This window comes from Triticum aestivum, chromosome 5B (assembly GCF_018294505.1).
Source record: "Triticum aestivum cultivar Chinese Spring chromosome 5B, IWGSC CS RefSeq v2.1, whole genome shotgun sequence".
Taxonomy (NCBI): Eukaryota; Viridiplantae; Streptophyta; class Magnoliopsida; order Poales; family Poaceae; genus Triticum; species Triticum aestivum.
The window spans coordinates 2310855-2331420 of record NC_057807.1 but is presented as its reverse complement, the minus strand read 5'-3'; the positions used below and the strand labels follow the sequence as shown (position 1 = coordinate 2331420).

At 41.5% G+C, this 20566-nt stretch overlaps 1 protein-coding gene and 1 pseudogene across 1 annotated transcript; both read right to left on the bottom strand.

Moving 5' to 3' along the window:
- Positions 1–2401: 2401 nt before the first annotated feature.
- Positions 2402–14672, bottom strand: LOC100136967 (MADS-box transcription factor 25). Its single transcript, XM_044536547.1, has 7 exons — positions 14285–14672; positions 14096–14177; positions 4709–4770; positions 4353–4452; positions 4216–4257; positions 3999–4082; positions 2402–2709 (listed from the first exon to the last, which is right to left on the bottom strand). Exons 1-7 carry the CDS (start codon positions 14464–14466, stop codon positions 2563–2565), a joined length of 699 nt encoding a protein of 232 aa, XP_044392482.1. The 5' UTR covers positions 14467–14672; the 3' UTR covers positions 2402–2562.
- A 3739-nt stretch (positions 14673–18411) lies between these two features.
- LOC123113355 (agamous-like MADS-box protein AGL21) lies at positions 18412–19824 on the bottom strand (annotated as a pseudogene).
- Between the last annotated feature and the right edge of the window lie 742 nt (positions 19825–20566).

The following is a 20566-nucleotide window of genomic DNA, read 5'->3' as shown; positions in this document are numbered from 1 at the left end:
TCACGCCCTTATTCCTCGTGTATGGGGCTGAGGCTATCATCCCAACGGATATCGAGTTCGACTCCCCTCATGTCACCATGTACACGAAGGCGGAAGCAAAGGAGGCACGAGAAGACGGTGTCGACCTGCTCAAAGAGGCCCGGCTGGTGGCACTCAGTCGGTCTGCCATCTACCAGCAGAGTCGGCGCCACTACCATAACAAGAAGGTCAAGTTGTGTGTTTTCTGCGAAGCCGACCTGGTGCTCCTTGTGGTCATTATTTTCAAATGCATAAAGGCCTATGACAAGGAGACCCGATGTCTCCGATTATGTTCAACATTGTGGCAGACAATTGGCAGTTCTCATAGTTCGGGCCAAGGAGAAAGGCCTGGTAGGTGGCCTTGTTCCCCATGTGGTGGATGGGGGAGTCCCTATTCTACAATATGCGGATGCCACTATTATCTTCATGGAGCATGACCTTGCAAAGGAGAGGAATATGAAACTAGTGTTGTGCGTGTTTGAACAACTGTGTGGTCTAAAGATCAAATTCCACAAGAGTGAATTGTTTTGCTTTGGTAGGGCCAAAGAAGACCAAGATATCTATAGGCAATTGTTTGGTTGTAAACTGGGGTCTTTACCTTTCAGTTATCTAGGCATTCCAATCCATCATAGGAAATTAACTAATAAGGAGTGGAAGGGTAAGCTTATGTCATATGGAGGATCGCTAGTATTGATAAATTCAGTACTCACGAGTATGCCTTTTATATTTCTTTGAGGTTCCTAAAGGGGTATGAAGGAGACTTGACTTCTATCAATCTCGTTTTTTCTGGCAGTCAGACGAGGTTAAGACAAAGTATTGCTTGGCAAGATGGGATATTATTTGTTGACCAAAAGACCAGGGGGTCTTGGGATCGAGAACCTCGAGATTAAAAATAAATGCTTTTTGAGCAAGTGGCTATCTAGGCTTTCTCAGGAATATGAGGGCATGTGGGCACAAATCCTTAGAAATAAATACTTGCACTCTAAAACTCTTGCTCAGGTTACCGTAAGACCTAATGATTCGACATTTCGGAAGGGACACATGAGAGTGAAAGAGACCTTCTTCCATAGGGTGAAATTCATTGTTGGGGACGGAACAACAATGTTTTGGGAGGATACATGGTTAGGCGACGCACCGCTAGGTCCTTCCCTGTACCATGTTGCTCAACGTAAGGAGGATTACGTAGCAACAATTTTGCAGATGGTACCTTTGAATATCCAGTTCAGGAGGTCTCTAGTAGGGGAACAATGGAACTCCTGGTTACACTTAGTGCAGAGGTTGATGGACGTTCAACTCTCACATCAGGGAGATACCTTGAATTGGAAGCTAACAGGTAATGGAGTGTTTTCGGTCAAATCGACGTACATAGACCTTATTAATTCTGGCCCAATCCCAAGATCGATACACATTTGGAAAGTTAAGGTTCCCTTGCGAATCAAACTTTTTATGTGGTTTGTGCACGAGCAAGTGATCCTTACCAAATATAACTTACTAAAGCAACGATGGGTAGGTTGTTCACGATGTGGCTATTGTGTTCACGACGAAACAATTCAACACTTATTTATTGATTGCCCTCTCGCGAAGTTACATTGGCAGTCCATTCATATAGCTTTTAATATTATTCCTCCAGTTAGCATTGATGCGTTGTTTGGGACGTGGCTAAATGGAGTGAATCCCGATATTGCGTCAAGTATTCAGATTGGAATATGCGCACTTCTTTGGGCTATATGTTACTGCATGAACGATATAATTTTTAGCAGACTTTATATGATTAACTTCTTGTTGGTTATCTTCAGAGCTACGGCATATGGATCCGTACGTGGTTGCTACTATGGGCTCCAGGAAGCATTTGGCTACTGGGTGCAACCGACGGGAGATGGTAGCACGGGCTATCTTCAACCGGTTTGGATGGCGGTCGAATAATAGGATAGGTCCTTAATGTCCTTTCGTCCAGCCAGTTGTGGCTTTGAGTTGCTTTATTTTTATTTGCTCCTTTTGTGAGCTGTACTCTGCAGACCAGACCTTTTTTTGTTGAACTTGTTTTAATAAAGTGGCCGCATGCATCTTTCTATGGATCAATGCTTAGTCGGGCACTCAGAGAAGCAATAAAACTTTATCATATAACCAACAAGTATGCTAGCATCATCAGTAGCAAAATTTACATCGAAGCTACCCGATGATTAGAAGCACATAAGAATGACACCCGCAGTGCAACAATTGGAACTGGGTCATATATATATATAACAATGTCTGTGACAGATAGTATCAAAACATACATGTTTCAAGCATGTTTCTGTTTTTTTTTTAATCTTAATCTGCAGTTCTGCACTTCATGAATACATGTTCGTTAATTTCTTATGCAAATTACACAGGAACCATATAATTAACTTTATGATTGAGCTTCCATCGTCCACGCGTGCACTGAAAATACAAGTTGATGCTGCAGTTTCATGCAAATCAGTAAATTTGGTTAACAATGTGGTTTGGCATGCGACTAAGCACATATATCTTTTACTGAGCATGTAGTGGACGAGGTAGTAGGTGTTATTCATCCTCATGCTCCTGCTGCCGCAACTCAAGGTCAATAAAAATCCTTGGTTCACGTGCTCTAGTCGACAATAATAATCCGGCAGCAGCTTTTGAGCTGCTTCCGCTGGCTTGCTGCTCACTCGTTCTCATGACCCCAGAAAGCTAATCAACACACATTAGTTTATCAGGTATCAGCTTGCTTCCATGCTTGCAATAAAATAAAATGAACCTAATGCATAGCTTTAAATAGCGTGTTACGCCTCTTAGCGGTGGACCTCTTCTAAACGCTATAGTGCCCTATTTAAAATATTTGTTCATGTGTTTGTAGTAAAGTCCGTTACCGCAAGACCTCTTGTAAATACTATAGTGAAGCTATAGCCCGCTATTTAACACCATGACCTAATGTCATGCTATGCTAGCTAGAACTGTTGTATAATTTGAATCTAGTCGCCCTACATTATAATGTATTACTCCCTCTGTTCCTAAATATAAGTTTTTGGAGACATTCCACTATGGACCACATACGGAGTAAAATGAATGAACTACACTCTAAAATGCATCTATATACATCCGTATGTGGTCCATGTTGAAATCTCTACAAAGACTTATATTTAGGAACGGAGGGAGTACATTGTTTGTGCCATACATTTCTGGTTTGTCCATACCAAACGTTTGAAACATTTATATTTTTACTTGAATATGATTGATTCATGCAGCCTGCCCTCATTTCCACAAAGGAAAAACATGCATATGATTCTATTACGCTATAGAGGATGTGCACTTAAGTAAAATACACTAGAGAATACAAAATTGTTAGATGTGCCCAAAGCATCTGCGTATATATGCATGGTTGCTATACTAATCCTCCAAATTTGTCTCTTATTTTACAAATCATATATGTGTGGTCATATTTTCAAGGATTTGCTAAACCATGCATATATGTAATAGAGAAAGGTCTGATAGCTCCCGGGTGCCCCTACACCCTATATGAACAGTAAATTCAAAAAATAGATTATTTTCAGAAAAAACTGAAACTTTGCGAAATCAAATATGGTCAAACTTTCTAGGTTCTTGCAAGTTTTCATAACAAAATATCATGTAGAGAAGGGTGTACACACGAGTTTCAGATTTCAGTGCTCAAAACTTCAGGCACTAAGATCTTTTTCTTGTGTAGAGCTCCTCAAATGTTTTTTTTTGGCATGAAAATTTGCAACCACCTACAAAGTTTGATCATATTTGACGTTGCAAAGGTTTCTAATTTATTTGAGTTTACTGTTCATAGAGGGTGTAGGGGCAACCGGGACCTGAAAAAACACTCTCATATGTTATATTGTTATAGCATGTATTCATCGACGATTATTTTCAAAGTATTTATAAACTTCTAGTTGACAAACTAGGATTTATTAGCTAGCACTCATTTAGTACACATAAGAATCTGTTACATTTCTTACCTTTTTCTGCAGCTCTATGTTTCGCTTATGAGCAATGCTCAACTTCTTGCCAAGTTCTATATTTTCCTTCTGAATAAGAAATCCCTACAAAAGCAAATTCCATCTCATCATACGTCAGCTGCTAATACCAGGCACATATACAAGAATCGGTGCTAATTAAGCTATTTCAACACCAACAACAACAGAAGCAAGAACATAGGAAGAAGATTTAGTGAACCTTTTGGTTGAGTTCGTGGATCTCCTCAGCGATAACTTGCTCCTAAAGAAATCAATTACAAGTAAAGCATGTGTGAAATAGAAATAAAAAATAAAAAATAAAGGGAAGGGAAGGGAAAGGGGAAAGAAAAGGGGCACCTTCCTCTTTCGTACGGAATGCAAGCTCATTTCTACTTGGTTCACGAGAAATTGTAGATCCCGAACAGTTGAACCAGATAGTTCCTCTCCCAATAGTTGCCTACCATCAGAGGGTAGATTGTTTAACAATGTCAATAACAGCTAGCTACCTAGTTAGCTTCTCCATTCATCACAACAAAAGTTGCTACTAGTGGATCTTCAAGTCAAAAATGTTGACATGCATGTCAGTATGGCACACTCTATTTGTTTAATTAATTTTCATATAAAACAACTCAATAAACAACTTATTGATGGTTCTACTAATGGGAAATTATTTCAATGCATGGGTAATAAAAACCAAAGAATATTATCGTTACCTATTATTGTGTTGTAAGTTCTGCACTTGCTGCCTCAAGGTTGTAACCTCCCTCTGCCATAACTGCCCAACGGATAGAAATGAAATAAGATATAAATAAGAGGCATGCCATGTTAATTAGGAGATCAATAGCCATGCTTCCTTGCCTAGTGTACCAGTGCATAACGACTCGACAACTATCATCCACCCACAACTAGCATGGAACACTGCCTGCCGTCGGAGGAAACTTCCCATGCCCTCACCTCCCGCCGCCATCTTGACACCGGGGGGGGGGGGGGGGGGGGGGGGTAGTTTTTTGTTAACATCTGATGGTTGTTTGGTGTTTTAGAAGAAACTTTCTTTAGTTTTTTTATAGTGATGCCATGGAGTCAGTGAGGTGTGTGTTCTTACTGATCCAATTACTCAAATCTGATTACTTTATGTATCATGTTGCTTTTGTTAGTTTGATTATTTGTGCGGTTGGAATCTTTCTATGATGCGATTTTGTGGTTTGTCAGTCTGCACTTCTAGGGGTTCATCCCCAGCCCAAGTACGCGCATCGCTCATGGCTTCCCATCTTTTTGGGTGGGCATCTCATGGGGCTTTTAGAAATCTTTATTGTTAATCAAGCCCATCCAACTGTAGTCTCTTTATTGTAGTCTTGGTAGCTTTTCGTCTTAGAAGGATTGATATTACGACGAAGATGTCTCCAAGAAATTTCATTACAATTTCTTTGTAATTCGTAGTTGTAGGATTTACTTCGTAATTTCTTGGATCATGAATCTTAAGCAGTGTGCCTGCAATGGTTACCATTATTAATAAAATTACAAGTGCTTCTAAAAGAGGGCCTGTTGGTGCAAAAATGGGCCTGATAGAAAAACCTAAGCACATTTTCTTGCAGCACATAGAAAACTCACCCATTCTACTTCTCATATCCTACGACTCTCTCTCTCTCTCTGTCTGTCTCTCTCATCTTCACGAATCCATCCCCCACCTCCGCTTTGACCTCCTCTCTAGCTTCAATAGCCCCATCCCACGATCCCACTTAAACATGGTGACGAGCCTACCTTGTGCCATCCATCCGACGAGCCTACCCTACGGCAACCCTCCGATGATCCTACCGTCTGTTGCCCCCTATGAACGCCATTGTGCCCATTTGCGCCACTGGTGAGCCTCCTTGGCACTATCCGGGGCGGGAGATGCTGACTCTTCTCCCCATTTTTCGGGATTGCATAGTCAAACTTGTCAGCAAATAGCAAGTGGAGCTCATGGGAGACGGTGGTATGTCATGCAATGATCGACCTACGAGCTCGATCTATGGGCTTTGCTTTTTTAGTCTTTTCATGGTCACCATTGCGGGTAGTAGGCCCGTCAGTTGTGGCTTTAGGTTCCAATGGCATTTTGTTACTAACAGGCGATCAAACCTATTAGTACGATGTTTTAGTGACAGTCAATACCTAATCATTCTATAGTAGTAGTATCATCGAAAAAGTCAAGTGTAACGGAGTGCACACTTACATGGGGAAAATGACGACATGATCCTTTTTATGGATCTTGATTTGGCTAATTGGGAAATATCACACTACTAGGAAAAGGGCTATAAATGGGATGAACACTAATGGCGCACTGTACATGTGGTGCGTCATTACTAAATACTAATGGCGCACCATGTGTTGTACTAACTCGGATGAAAAAGTTTTTTTATATGAAAAATCATCTACTCGAAAAGTTACATCCAAATTTAACGGGGGAACCCCGTTAAACATTTTCAAAATCCTTAAAAACCAAACAGAAAAAAAGTTACGGGTCTTTTAAGATCTGGAGAGGCAAAAAAATTCAAAAAAATTCAAACTTACTAATGGTGCACCTGTCCATGGTGCGCCATTAGTATCTTCCCGCCTTCAAAATTCAAAATAAATCAAATAAATAAATAAAAGTTACTAATGGTGCACCTGCCCGTGGTGCGCCATTAGTATTTTCCCGCCTTCAAAATTCAAAATAAATCAAAAAAATAAAATAAAGTTCCTAATGGCGCACCTGCCCGCGGTGCGCTATTAGTATGCCGTATATATGGCTGGGCGTGTCCTCTCCTCCTTACCTCTTCATTCTTCTCCTCCACTCCACCTCTCCTCCACTCCACCTCTCCTCCACCTCACCTCTCCTCCACTCCTCCACTCCATCTTCCCTTCTCTCCTCCACCATACTACCCTTCTCCTCTCCGGCGACCTCCTCCTCCTCCTCTCCGGCGACCTCCTCCTCCTCTCCGGCGACCTCCTCCTCCCTCCTCTTGTCTCCTCCCCTCCCCTCCCCTCACGGTTTCTCCTCCCTCCTCTCCGGTGAGCTCCTCCTCCCTCATCTCCGGTGAGCTCCTCCTCCCTCCTCTCATGTGAGCTCCTCCTCCCTCCTCTCATGTGAGCTCCTCCTCCCTCCTCTCCAGTGAGCTCCTCCTCCCTCCTCTCCTCCCATCCCCTCATGGTTTCTCCTTCCTCCTCTCATGTGAGCTCCTCCTCCCTCCTCTCCGGTGAGTTCCTCCTCCCTCCTCTCCTCCCATCCCGTCATGGTTTCTCCTTCCTCCTCTCCGATGCTCCGGTGAACTCCTCTCCGGCGACCTCGTCCTCCTCTCCGGCGATGCTGCGGTCACCTCCTCCTCCTCCTCTCCGGTAAACTCCTCTACGGCGAACTCCTCTCCGGCAAAAGAACACGGCAAAAGAACGTACAGGATCCAAAAACGGGAACAAAATTTGAAATAATATCGTGCAAAAAAACGAGCAAAAAAACGAGCAAAAAAAACGAGCAAAAAATGGGCAAAAAAATCGCGATCCAGATCCAAATTCAAAATTCAAAAATAGCAATGGCGCACGGTGGGGGTTAGACGGTGCGCCACTACTATTTTCCCGCCTTCAAAATTCAAAAATACTAATGGCGCACCGTGGCCTATACTAATGGCGCACTACATGGTGCGCCATTAGAACACCAGATACTAATGGCGCACCAGTGGTGCGCCATTAGAATTTAATTCTAATGGCGTGATGCTAGTGGCGCACTAGTAGTGCGCCATTAGAAGGCAAAACTGGTGCGCCACTAGCATATGCCTTTTCCTAGTAGTGTCAGGCTAATCATGTGCGTGTTTGAGCACCCTTTGGTTTGAAGATTAACTTCCATAAGAGCTAGTTGTATTGTTTTGGAAAAGATAAGGAGTTGGGCTCGAGTACACGCAACCTTTTGCGTGTGTGGTGAGTTCTTACCCCTTTGAGTACCTTGGTACTATGATAAACTGCCGCCAGCTTTGTAATCAAAACTAGAAGGTTATAGAAGATCGCTTTGAGTGTCTTAGTATAGGGTATCACAAGAGTCTTTCCTATCAAAGGTGTTTGGTCTTGATTAATTTTGTGATAAGTACTGGCCCCATCCTATATTACGATAAGTTTTCAAGAGAACCCAAGGATGGTCTAGGAGAGGCTAGGCTACTATCGATCTCAATTATTTTGGCATTGGATCAATATATGAAAGGGTATCTTTTAGCATGGTCGCAAATTTCATGTCTTGAAGGAAAAAATCCTACTCGGGATCCCAACTATAGTCCTACACGGCTAGTCCACAAAAGTCCAAATCAATCAACAAGGTCCAAGGTGGTCAATAAAAGTCCAGTCAAATTGTCATGGTGAACAAATCAAAGGAGAAGGAAAAAAATAGACGACATCAACAATATAGGCAAGATGCAAAGAAGTTCAGGTCTAGTTGAGGCCCAACTAGCAAATTAAAGTCCCACTCATGCATGGATGAAAGGGAATGACGCACCATGGAATGTGGACACCTTCAACTTTGACTAGTCTCTCATGGCCTCATGGACCTAGACTTACAACTGTACCTCTCCAACCAATCACCACCATGGATAGTTTTGGTCATTTGTCAAGGTACCCTCTCCTCTATAAGGCCCCTCGTGGGATGTACTCTCATTCACTCTCACATTAACAAACTCGGGGGGGGGGGGGGGGGGGGGCTAGATCTCTAGGGCATATTCGGCAGCTCTTCGTCATTCTAGGGGCTTGATTCCAAGGAGTCGACCACACTCCATGGAGGTGACAAAACCTATTCCAAAAATGCCATTTTGTTTACTTGTTTTCGTGTATGATGACCTTCGCTATAAGTCCATAGTCACTAAGTTTATATTTGATTGAATTATTAAGATACCCCTAGTCAGGGGTTGTTTTCATATGAACAACATTATGTATCCCTAAAGATGGTGTAGCCTTGGTTTTCATGATCTAGAAGTAAAAAAACATGTGTCTTTTGAGTAAATGGTTGTTTAAGTTGCTAACCAAGTGCGGATTGTGTTAGTTTTTCTTACATGGCAATAAGTATTTGGGGAAAAAGGCAATCTCAATGGTTTAAGACAACCAACGGACTCCCAATTTCCAAAGGGCCTCATGATGGTTAAAGATACTTTTGTTCATTTTTCATCATTTGGTGTGTGAGTGGCCAAAATTTTGTCGCGGGAGGATAGCTATATCAGGGATAGGCCTCTTTGTTTACCCCCCATCCTTATATTTCGTATTGCTTGTTATAGGAATGTCACTCCTTAGGTGATTATTGGAGCTAAGAACAAATGGGAGAATTTTTTGTAGAGCTACCACTGGTCCACATTTAGCAGACTCAAATGAAATTGTCCTCGAGATTGCGGATGTGTGTTGTACAAAGCATGACTTGCTTAAATGAGATCTTCACACTTCTGGGGTTTCCTCTCTGCGCTTCATGTGTTTGGTTTTCATGGATAAGATGGTAAATTTTATTCAAAAAATTTATGGTGTCTTAATTTTCTGTGTAGATAAATATTTTCTGTTGTTCTCTATAAAAAGTTGTGATAATTAAGGATAATTTTTTAAAACAAATATGACAGTTGGATACTCATTGGGGATGTTGCTATGAACAAGGTCCATTCATTGTCTCTTTTTTGACTATTGTATAGAATGAGTTTCATGATGATCTATGTATTTACCTTTTAATATCACCCGAGGTTGTAGTATTTCACATTTTTTGGGTCTAGACAATGGGAGTTGATAAATCTTAAGATCTCTCATTTTGGTCTTGCGATTATGTAGAAAGCATATCATCTTTGATAAAAGAAAGTTCATTCTCGTATGAAGGTGCTATTATGTGTACCAATTGGTGACGTGGGTTATTGCATATGATTTAACACAAAGAGCCAATGTAGCTTGGCGCAAAGAAGCCAGACTGGCTTAGTGGGAATTCATGTCATGTTTTGCATGGTGTGCCAGTGATGGGCTTATGAGTTTTTACAAAGATCTTGTTTGGCTTGCTCTTCTTTGTTTTGTCCATGTTTTTGAACTTTCTATCCTATTGGCAACAAGATCAAAGTTTGATATCTTTGTAATGATACAATGTAATAAGGTTAGCCATATGCATGTCAGGGTGAAAGGGGTTTAACAAAGGCTAACGTTATTAACCTACACACAGAAGAGTAATATATATTTCTAGAATTGAAGAATGGAACTAAATGTGCTACAAACCAGTAACCGAATATGACAATCTAGCTACCAAACGAGATCATTTGGAGGTTTTGTAGTTTCTGTTATCTTTATACAGTATTTCTAACCTTATGTCCTATGTGGTATGGCTAGATATTTTTAGGAATGATTCGGAGTGTCATGCAACGGACATCCCAATGTTACGTAGCTCGGGTCATACCTGAGATAAGAAAACATGCTTGGGGCTACAAGCCGTGTGACCATGGATGGATATTGTAATAGCCATGAGGGGATATTTAAAAGAGAAATATTCAAACCACAATGTTGGCAAGTTTTCTTAATTAATTGGCCAGTTCTTGTTCTAGTTAATGAAATGACAAGGAGCGTTCTAATTGTGTTTGTATCCACTTGATGCTATATTATGAGCCTGTAAATAATGACCATTACTGAAAAAGTTCATGAAAAGGCATTGTGCAGGTTCGTCGAGATTTTCTAAATATTCCAAAGAGAGAGATGGTACACATCGGGCGAGGAGCATTCCCCCACCATACATGGTACATTTTTAGGGTCTCCACCGGTATATATAAAATTAGTACTCGGAACATTGGACAACTTCATTCCTTACGATTTTTCTCTGATTTGTTCGATTAGAAAACGTGGGAAATCCTATTTTCTCCTCTACATGAAGTTCAAAAATAATTCTGGTTGAGTAACCTCATAGAATTTTTATTATTTCTATGATAACTATGTCATGTCCACAATTGTTTCAGGTAATTTCCTCGTACTTGCTATGGTACAACCAAATAGGTATATTATAGAATGATGTGTATTCAGTTTCTATAGGAATTAATCTGACGTGACATCCAATTTTTTTTGTTGCTATGTATTGGTAGTCCCGAACCGAAGAGGCTTTCTATGGCCACTTTGATATGTTTGATTCTCCAAATGCAGGAATGTGACTATAATGGCATGTCCTCCTGAATTTTATATGTTGGTGTAGAATACAGTATATCCATTGATAGGGTATCCCGATGAGGTGAGTAGATCGAAGGAGAAACATGAGCACATATTTACTTAGGTTCAGGCCCTCTATACAGGTAAAACCCTACTACTACTCGTGTTGCATTGATGTATAGGTGTGTACATACCGAAGAGCCTTCTATGGCCTCCTTGATATGTTTGATTGTCCAAATGCTGGAATGTGACTATAATGACATGTCCTCCTGAATTCTATATGTCAGTGTAGAATAGAGTAGATCCCTTGACAGGGTATCCAGATGAGGTGAGTAGATCGAAGGAGAAACATGAGCACATATTTACTTAGGTTCTGGCCCTCCATACAGGGAAAACCCTACTACTACTCATGTTGCATTGATGTATAGGTGTGTACATAGTACATGTTATAATCGAGGGTTCTAACTTATTGTAAGGTGTCTATCAACTAGCTCGGCCTGTCTTATATAAGATACCACTGGCCCCTAGGGTTACATGTTCCTAGTCGGCTACATCGGTAGTGGAGAATCCTCCACATATCTGTCTTCCTTATCTTGTAAGGCAAGACTTCTAGAATCTTTCCTCTACAGAGACCATGGGCCAGCATGATGGCCCAGAGCGAAAACCGACCTAGGGGTCCTCGGGACAACCTACTTAGGCTGACTACCAGCAAGGTGAGGTAACCCTGGGCTGTAACACCGTCAATATAAGATGAGAAAACATAGGAATTATAACCAAAGAGTTTCTGATGTCGTAGGTAAAATAAAAGGAACTGTATAAAGTGGTTTGAGTGGATGATTTTTTTTCCTCCAAAATAGTGTGTAGAGCACTATGTAGGAAATATTCATAAGTATCCACATTCTCCGAAAACCATGAAATTCCTTTGAATCAAAGGATGCCTTAGTAATTTTTATCTTCTTTGACTACTCTGCGAGGCCTGTATCATTATTTGTGTAGCATACTTGGCCCATCAGCCGAGCCAGTATAAATTTTGGGTTCGAGAATTTTCGGTTATGGCCATGAAGGCCTCGAAAGATTGAAGCTGCAGAAATGTGGCACACTTGCTCTTTGATTAATCATGTAACCAAGATCCAGCCTACGAAATTAATCAATAAAGATGGCAATCCCCTAATTAGTTTGGCGTTAATCACTACCAATATTGATGAGAGGTTTAGTTTCTTGAGTTGTCACTAACAAGAAAGTGGGATACTTGTTAAATATAGTACTTTGTGCTTGATGAACTACTTTATCAGTTTGGACGAAGCTGGCCAGCCAACATAATATGAAGTATGTAAGAGGAACTAACATATGACAACTGCTAACAGATACATATTAATTGTTCAACTAAATGATTATTAATCACTTCAGCTATTAAACAGTGAATGCAAATGAGCTATATATACATCTACTTAGATAGCCTGACTTCTATTTTTTCTTCTTCAAAAAGGGACAATACGTCCAGGTTCTGCACCGACTAATAGTTTGATACACACATTCATATTTGTGTAGTTTGAAACACTACTAAATAAAAAGATCAAATCCCTCGCAATGCACCAGAGGATATAGCGTGAAGAGGATAAAAGCTACAACCCATGCATCAAGATCTTGCTGCTAGATCATCATCCAAGCTTCATTGCCATTTGTTTCACAACTTCCTTTTCTTGGGTATATATATGCGTGTAGCATGTAAAAGCTTTTTTTAAAGCATTGTTGGTAGATGCATGCAATCATTTTATTAATTATTCACAAAGACCTTACAAAGTAGTTCATCGGGTAGTCTGAAGCCACCATCTTAGCAAGAACTGTCGTCACTCCTATCCACCTGATGAAGGGGTGCCGATAATCCGAACCTAATACCAAACAGACATCACACAAATGCCTAACATCTAAAGCCAGAGGCCCCAACCAAGCCACATACTGGGTTTGGGGCACAAACTCGTCTGACGCACTCTCTATGTCGTCACCGCCATCTTCGACCAATCCATCTTCAGAGCAGAAACTAATGCACCGACCTTGCCAGGACTCCCTGCCATCAAAGCCACCATGACACCAAACAACATCCTCGTCCTGTGCAAGTCCATCTCCGCGCATCAGACTCCGAGTCTCCACAACGCCACACTAATGAGATTTGCCGCCATCAGTGTGTAAGATGAAGCACCGCTCCACCAAAGAAGTCGTCATCTGGTCCCTCGAGCTTGTGTGTGGCTCCATGAAAGACGCCCCCAAGGGGGAAACGACACCTGAGCGTCGCCGTCATCCAACTACTGATCTAGGTTTTCCCCGGAGGCAACAGAAAGTGGCCTTGAACTTCTCTACAGCGATGCCTTCAAGAAGGGAACGACACAGACGCCATCGCCACCGCCGGGTAGCCGAAAGCAAGTTTTCACCCAGATATGTTCGAAGAAGCTCCATCTCTCGTGCTCGGGCCGCCGCCACCACCAGCACCACTAGGTCGAGCACACGCCGCCGGCACTTCCACAGTGCCCAAAGGCTGCGAGACCCGACGACACCACGCCTGACAGGCTGCCACGGCCTGACCCGAGCACCACCCAGATCCAATCGGGGTCAAGAGCCCCAAGCCGCAGCAGCTGTCGAGGCAGCACCACCGGACGGGGACACGCCTTCCATCCCCGCCATAGAACGAGCCACCGCCGGAGGTTCGAAGCGCCGCGCCACCAAGCCACCAACGGGACCAACTACGCCGCCACGAGGATGGATGAAGAGTCGCGCCAAGGGAGAGGCCCCACCGCCGTCGGCACTGTCTTTGCCCGGCAGTGGCCTTTGACGGCGGCGGGGGGGGGGGGGGGGGGGGGGTTGTGGAGGAGGGCCGGCTGTGGGGGCGGCTAGGGTTCCCCGTGTCACCTCAGAGAGGGACGCGGGTGACGCGGATGCTGGGTGCTCAGTAAAAGCTAATATGCATACATACATACCTTTGCCTCTGATGTTGGATTCAACACTCCACAATGCTCCTGTTTGGCCTCCTGGTAGCGTTCTAGTATTGCCTCCATTCCGCTGATAAACACACACAAAACAAACACATACAAAATTAAGAGGTGATGGGAATAAGTAATTATGAAAGGATTAGGAGGGTGCTGGAACTAATTAATTAACTGACAGACCTGGAGCTCGCGAAGTTATAGAGGCGACCGGTGCTGGAGAAGATGATGAGTGCAAGATCGGCGTCGCAGAGGATGGCGAGCTCCCGGGCCTTCTTCATCAGCCCTCCGCGCCGCTTGGAGAAGGTCACCTGACGGTTCGTCGCGTTGTCGATCCTCTCAATCGCAATCTTTCCCCTCCCCATCCTTCTCTCCTTCTTCTTCCAGCTACCGGTGCTAATTGTTGCTTCTCTGCTCTCTAGTAGAAGTCAAATCTATCCTGCCGGCTGGCCGGTCGATTGAAGAAAGCAAATGGTGCTACCTAGGCTGCTAATTGTTGCTTCTCTGCTCTCTGGAAGTATAATCTAGCTAGTAGTTCAAACTTTCCTCCGAGATGCTACCTGATCCAGCTAGCTACTTTAGTATTGTTGGGTTTGCTTGTAATGGTCTGCAAACCAAAAGGGACCGAGAGGCCATGTGCAGACAACACTAAGCTAGGATTAAACAACTGGCTAAATGTCATTTTAATTGTTCATTAGGTTAATGAATGGCCCACCACGCACTATTTTCCTCGATGTCTGCGATAAGGACATCATAATATATTGTTGCGACTGTTCATAATTTAAACTTTGGGTACGAGAATAGCTTCGGACATGTTGCCATAACTTTAGCCATATAATATGGCGTCAGCTACCAATCCAGCAACTTTTTGTTCGAACCGTTGAAACAGATTTGCAATGGTATTAGGTACCTATTCAAAGTCATGGATTTGTTTCTAATTGAGGTTGGAGTGGTAACACCTACTCCGTTTCCTTGAGAGGCAAGTGGTTTCTGGTTTCTCGTGTGTCGCTTTCTTTAAAACCGTGTGCTCATACCATGTAATATGTGGGTGTACACTTTCGTGGACCCGATGTGCCCATATATATCAAGAACTTGTATGTGGGTGGTAAATTTTCTTCATAACTGTGTACTTATTATATCTTGGTAGATCTATCCAATTGGCATTATTACCTTGTAACCCGTGGATAGTATAGTACTTTTGATGCAGATGTCAGGGGTTTAACAATCATGAAGAAAACGTACTACCCATGGGTTACAAGGTAATAATGCCAAGAGACAATTGTCCAATTATATCACAACACGGTTGATGTATATGAAAGGCAACAAATGGCATGGCCTTTTCTCAACAATCGAGATACGACCGTTGATGCCAATGTTTGGCTTTAAGATGCGAGATCTTAGGTTTAGGTGGTCATGGATCTACGGCAACAAATAAACTGCATCTTTTGTACGAATTGGCCACGTCGGGAACATTATGTTCACTCATAAATACCTCAATTTTAATTACTTTTTTAATGCATTTCTTGCTTGTGGTGGTAACAATATTCTATGTGAAGTTTGTATTCCAGACCCTTGGGAAAACTTTATTGGTTGAGATTTTGACCACTAATAATTGCAACCTTACTTATTGAGGTGGGTGTGGCAGGAACATTGTCATTTGGGTGCTAAAGGTAGCTGGTAGTACCATGTTGTTTAAGGTTGCTGGATTGGTGAGAATACATATGTTCTAGCTAGCTTTCCACTTGGCTCATCCAAAAAAGGACAGTTTCAAGGTTAGTCAAGTAAAGTGGCCACAAAGCACAATGCAAAAAATGTGCAGTCCACGCGGGTGACGGCGTTCCGATCTCGATTAGAGACAGTAATGGATGATTAATAAACTAGAGTAAAGACGATTTCCTTCCAGATTTGGTGCTCTGAGTCATGACACCACTTGATCTTTAGTATGTAGTCCTAAATGATGCACTGCAATCACTCTGATCTGCTTTGATTCTTCCCTTTTTTGCTGTATAAACCTTCAGGTGTTCTTGGATGAGTGGACAAAGCTGGAGCCACTGATGCTCACTGCTGCTTTCTTTTTTCTCAAGCTAAATTCAAGCATCTTTTTTTTCTGTCCAGTTAGCACTTGAAAAATACTTCAGATTCTTTATGAGTACAAATCCAAAATTTAAAAATACACATACATGGTGAAAACATTTGGAACAACCTAGCTTTACTTACAGGTGCGCGCGCACGCACACACACACACATCCAACTCACATATGACACTGCTAACTCAACTACCAGAAGAGGCTGTCAGGTTAAACAAATACTTGACATATAACTGGGTGCAATGCACCTTTCATATATACTCTGCCGTCGAGGGTAACATGTTGCATCTTTGTAGAAACATTCAATGCATAAGGCTAAAATAAACATCAAAGAGCACCATTAATCTCAACCCCCCAAAAAGTTTCGAATACAAAATCAAGCCACTCCAGCTAACTTGTTCTTTAGTTTCCAAGTTTTGTTCATGGATAAGCTTTATTTCCTCGGAGAGTTTAATATTCTGTTGATGCAATATATATCCCTAAAAGTTGACATTATTGAATTACCATGTATGGATGTAATATTCTAACTTATATTGATGCAAATTTCACACGATAATCTGCAACTGAGTAAAACTGCACACACCAATGATAGTAAAATGTGTGAACCATTTTATTGAGTTGTACAATATGGGTGGCAAGATATCAGGAGATACAGAGTTAGCATCATTCCTTCCAAAAACATGCGAGCGGTACACTTTCTTCATAATTGTGTACTTATTATATCTTGGTAGAGCTATCCAAATGGATCTCGACCGGTTACCATGTAAAACATGTAAGCGATACACTTAATTTATTCTAAACATATCTTGGTGGAGCCATCGAATTGTAACTCGGCACGTTACCATGTAAAATGTGGGTAGTACACTTTCTTCATAACTATGTACTTATATCCGGGTACAATTGTCAAATTATATCTGAACACGGCCGACATGGAAGACGAGAAGTGGCATGGTTTTTTCTTGACAACCGAGGTACAACTTTTGATGCCAATATCGTAGATATTCTGATGTGTAAGATGCCAAATCTTACCAATTAAGAAGTCATACATCTACCGCAATCAATAAACGCAGTTACGTCTTTGGTACAAATTGGGCACACGGTGAATCCTCTGTTTGCACATAAATACCTCTTTTTTAATACATTTCTTGCTTATGGTGGTTAAAATAATGTATGTGATGTTTATATTTCAGACACTTGGGGAAAATCAGTTGGTCGTGATTTGGAACCCCATAATAATTGTAGCCCTACGTATTGTGGTGGGCGTGGCAGGAACATTGTCATTTGGGTACTAAAGGTAGCATCCAAGTTATAAAAGGTTAGCTACTAGTACCATGTTGTTTAAGGTTGTTGCATTGGTGAGTACATATGTGCTAGCTAGCTTTCCATTTGGCTCATCCAAAAAAGGACAGTTTTAAGGTTAGTCAAGTAAAGTGGCCACAGAGCACGATGCAAAAAAGTGCAGTCCACGCGAGTGACAGTGTTACGATCTTGATTAGAGCCAGTAATGGATGGTTAAACTAGAGTAAAGACGATTTCCTTCCAGATTTGGTGCTCTGAGTCATGGCACCACTTGATCTTTAGCAAGTACTCCCTCCGTTCCGAATTACTTGTCTCGAAAATGGATGTAACTAGAACTAAAATACATCTAGATACATCCATTTTCGCGACAAGTAATTCCGAACGGAGGGAGTAGTCCTCAATGATGCACTGCAACCACTCTGATCTACTTTGATTCTTTATTTTTTGCTGTATCAGTGCAGCTGTATGTACCTTCAGGTGTTCTGGAATGAGTGGACAAAGCTGGAGCAACTGATTCTCCGTGTTGCTGCTTTCTTTCTTCTCCAGCTAAATTAATTAGATCATCTTTCTTTTTCCATCCTACTAGTTAGTACTTGAAAAATACTTCAGATTCTTCATGCATAAGTCCAAATTTTACAAATATACATACGTGGTGAAAACATTGGGAACAAGCTAGCTTTTATTTGCACACGCGTGCGCATACAAACACGGGCACATCCAACTCACATATGACACTGTTAATTCAACTACCAGAAGAGGCTACCAGGTTAAAAATACTAGACATATAATTGGCAGTAATGCACCTTAATACTTTTCATATATACTCTGCGTTGGAGGGTAACATGTTGCACCATAAAGCTGAAACCAACATCATGGAGCACCATTAATCTCAACCCCCCAAAATGTTTTCAATACAAAATCAAGTCACTCAGTTACCTTGTTCTTTAGTTCCAAGTTCCGTTCATGGATAAGCTTTATTTCCTCGGAGAGTTGAATATTCTGTTGATGGAATATATATCCCTAAAAAGTTGACATTATAGAATTACCATGTATGGGAGTAATGTTTAAATTATATTGATGTAAAAATAACACAGTAATCTGAAACTAAGTAAAATTGCACATGTTAATGATAGAAATATTGGCCAACTGTTTCATGGAGTTGTAGAATATGGTTGGAAAACTTTGTTCCTATGGCATTTATCAGGAGACCCGGAGTTAGCATATCATTCCTTTTTTAAAATGTTAGCATCATAATTATGGTGGAAGGGACGATGATCAACAAGAGTAAGTACAGACTGAGGGAGCTGTCTACCTTCTTCTCTCTCATACAACGTAAGCTCTGCTCCAGTTGATTTTCCAATAAACACAAGTCATTGACACCTAAGTTTGATAATCTCTCCCCCATTAGAGTTCTGAAATTCAAAACAATGTAATGACTTCAATGCCTTTTCCAGTTCGCTACTCAAGCTTTTTTTTTGAAGTCGTTACTTAAGCTGATTCAAGTTAGAGAGATAGTACAGGAATTGAATGAAGAACTTATACCGATTATGTTCTTGAAGCATCTGCATTTCCTGCTGTAATTTCCGTACTTCCCCTTCTCAAAACTAGCAAAGAAAATGAGAATTTGTTCTATTACCAGATACATTGAGTTACCGCAAATCGTTACAAATTAATGACACAATTAAATGGTTCAGGAGTGGTACTACCATAAGTATTTGCCAAATAGGCATAACGAATATTTTCCTTGGCTTACGGTGTATGCTAAAGTATGTTCATATATGTAAATACCAGCAAGAGAAGTAAAGTATATGCTTATAAATACTTAGTGCAATTTCTCTAATTTCACTATCAATATAAAAAAATACCAAGGTCGGTCAAATGAACATAATATCATTATATTTTTCATGACAACTATTTTACAGTTCGGTAATTTTACCAACTTTATTGGATGAAAAGATAACTGTCAAAGTTGCACCTTGAAAATTGTCTTCGCCTAAGACATGGAACTTTGGGGGTAGTAGTTAACAAGGTTACGAGGAGGCAATTAATATGCGTGCATACCATGATTTGTGACACTGGATTCAGCAGCTGCTGGTGCTCCTGTGCAGATTGGTACTTATGGATGATGGAAGGCATTCCCGTGGAGGCGCTGGTGGTGGAGCTGGCATACTCGTAGAGGCGACCGGTGGAGGAGAAGACGATGACGCCGACCTGGACATCGCAGAGGATGGCCAGCTCACGTGCCTTCTTCAGCAGGCCATGACGCCGCTTGGAGAAGGTGACTTGCCTGTTGCTCATCTTCTCAATCCTCCTAATCACAATCTTCCCCCTAGCCATGATAGCTCTTCGATCTCCCTAATTAATTGATTACTCTGTGTGTGTGTACCGTACGAGGTTTTGGAATCCCTATATATATGCTCTTTCTAATATCCCACCAGAGATCGCTGTTTTGAAATACAAAGCGGGGGAAACCCTTTTTCGATAATTATCCCACCAACACTCACACTATATATGCTAGCTAGGTAGCTAGATCTTCCCTTCAGTGGTCCAATAGATGGTTGTGTGTGTAAGCATGCATCTGCAGACCCCTATATATGAATGAACCGGGTGAAAACTTGGTGCTCATCCAAACATGCAACTTGCAGATTAACAATTTTATTTTGTAATGAGCAAAGGAGGCAGAGTGCATGGTGATCAATGATCTTGATCCCATCATTTCCTTAATAAATAGTGTAACTTGCTGCAATCCCTGGAGACTGTGAAGGGGCAGGGAATCCCTTCAACAATAGTTTTTTGTGTACCATACGAGGTTTTGGAATCCGGTAAACATCACGCCTTGTATCAATATTTTTGCACAGTTAGGCTCTCGATCCACACAAATATCGGAGCAGATTCCGATTCGAATGGATTCCTGCCAATGCGCAAGTAGCACCACTTTGTCGTCAGCAGTACTAATTCCAGAATGGAATCACAAGTTAATTATACACTCCCTCCATTTCCTTATACAAGGCCACTACGAAAAACACATTTTGCATCTATACAAGGCTACTAACATTAATCGAGGCAAAAATTAATAATG

Excerpts from the sequence above, each read along its gene's own strand:
- LOC100136967 (XM_044536547.1), bottom strand. The coding sequence starts at position 14,466 with ATGGGGAGGGGAAAGATTGCGATTGAGAGGATCGACAACGCGACGAAC. Across the intron at positions 4,771-14,095 it reads ATCCAACATCAGAGGCAAAG|TTATGGCAGAGGGAGGTTAC; the intron begins GTATGTATGTAT and ends TCCGTTGGGCAG. Across the intron at positions 4,453-4,708 it reads AACTTACAACACAATAATAG|GCAACTATTGGGAGAGGAAC; the intron begins GTAACGATAATA and ends CTCTGATGGTAG.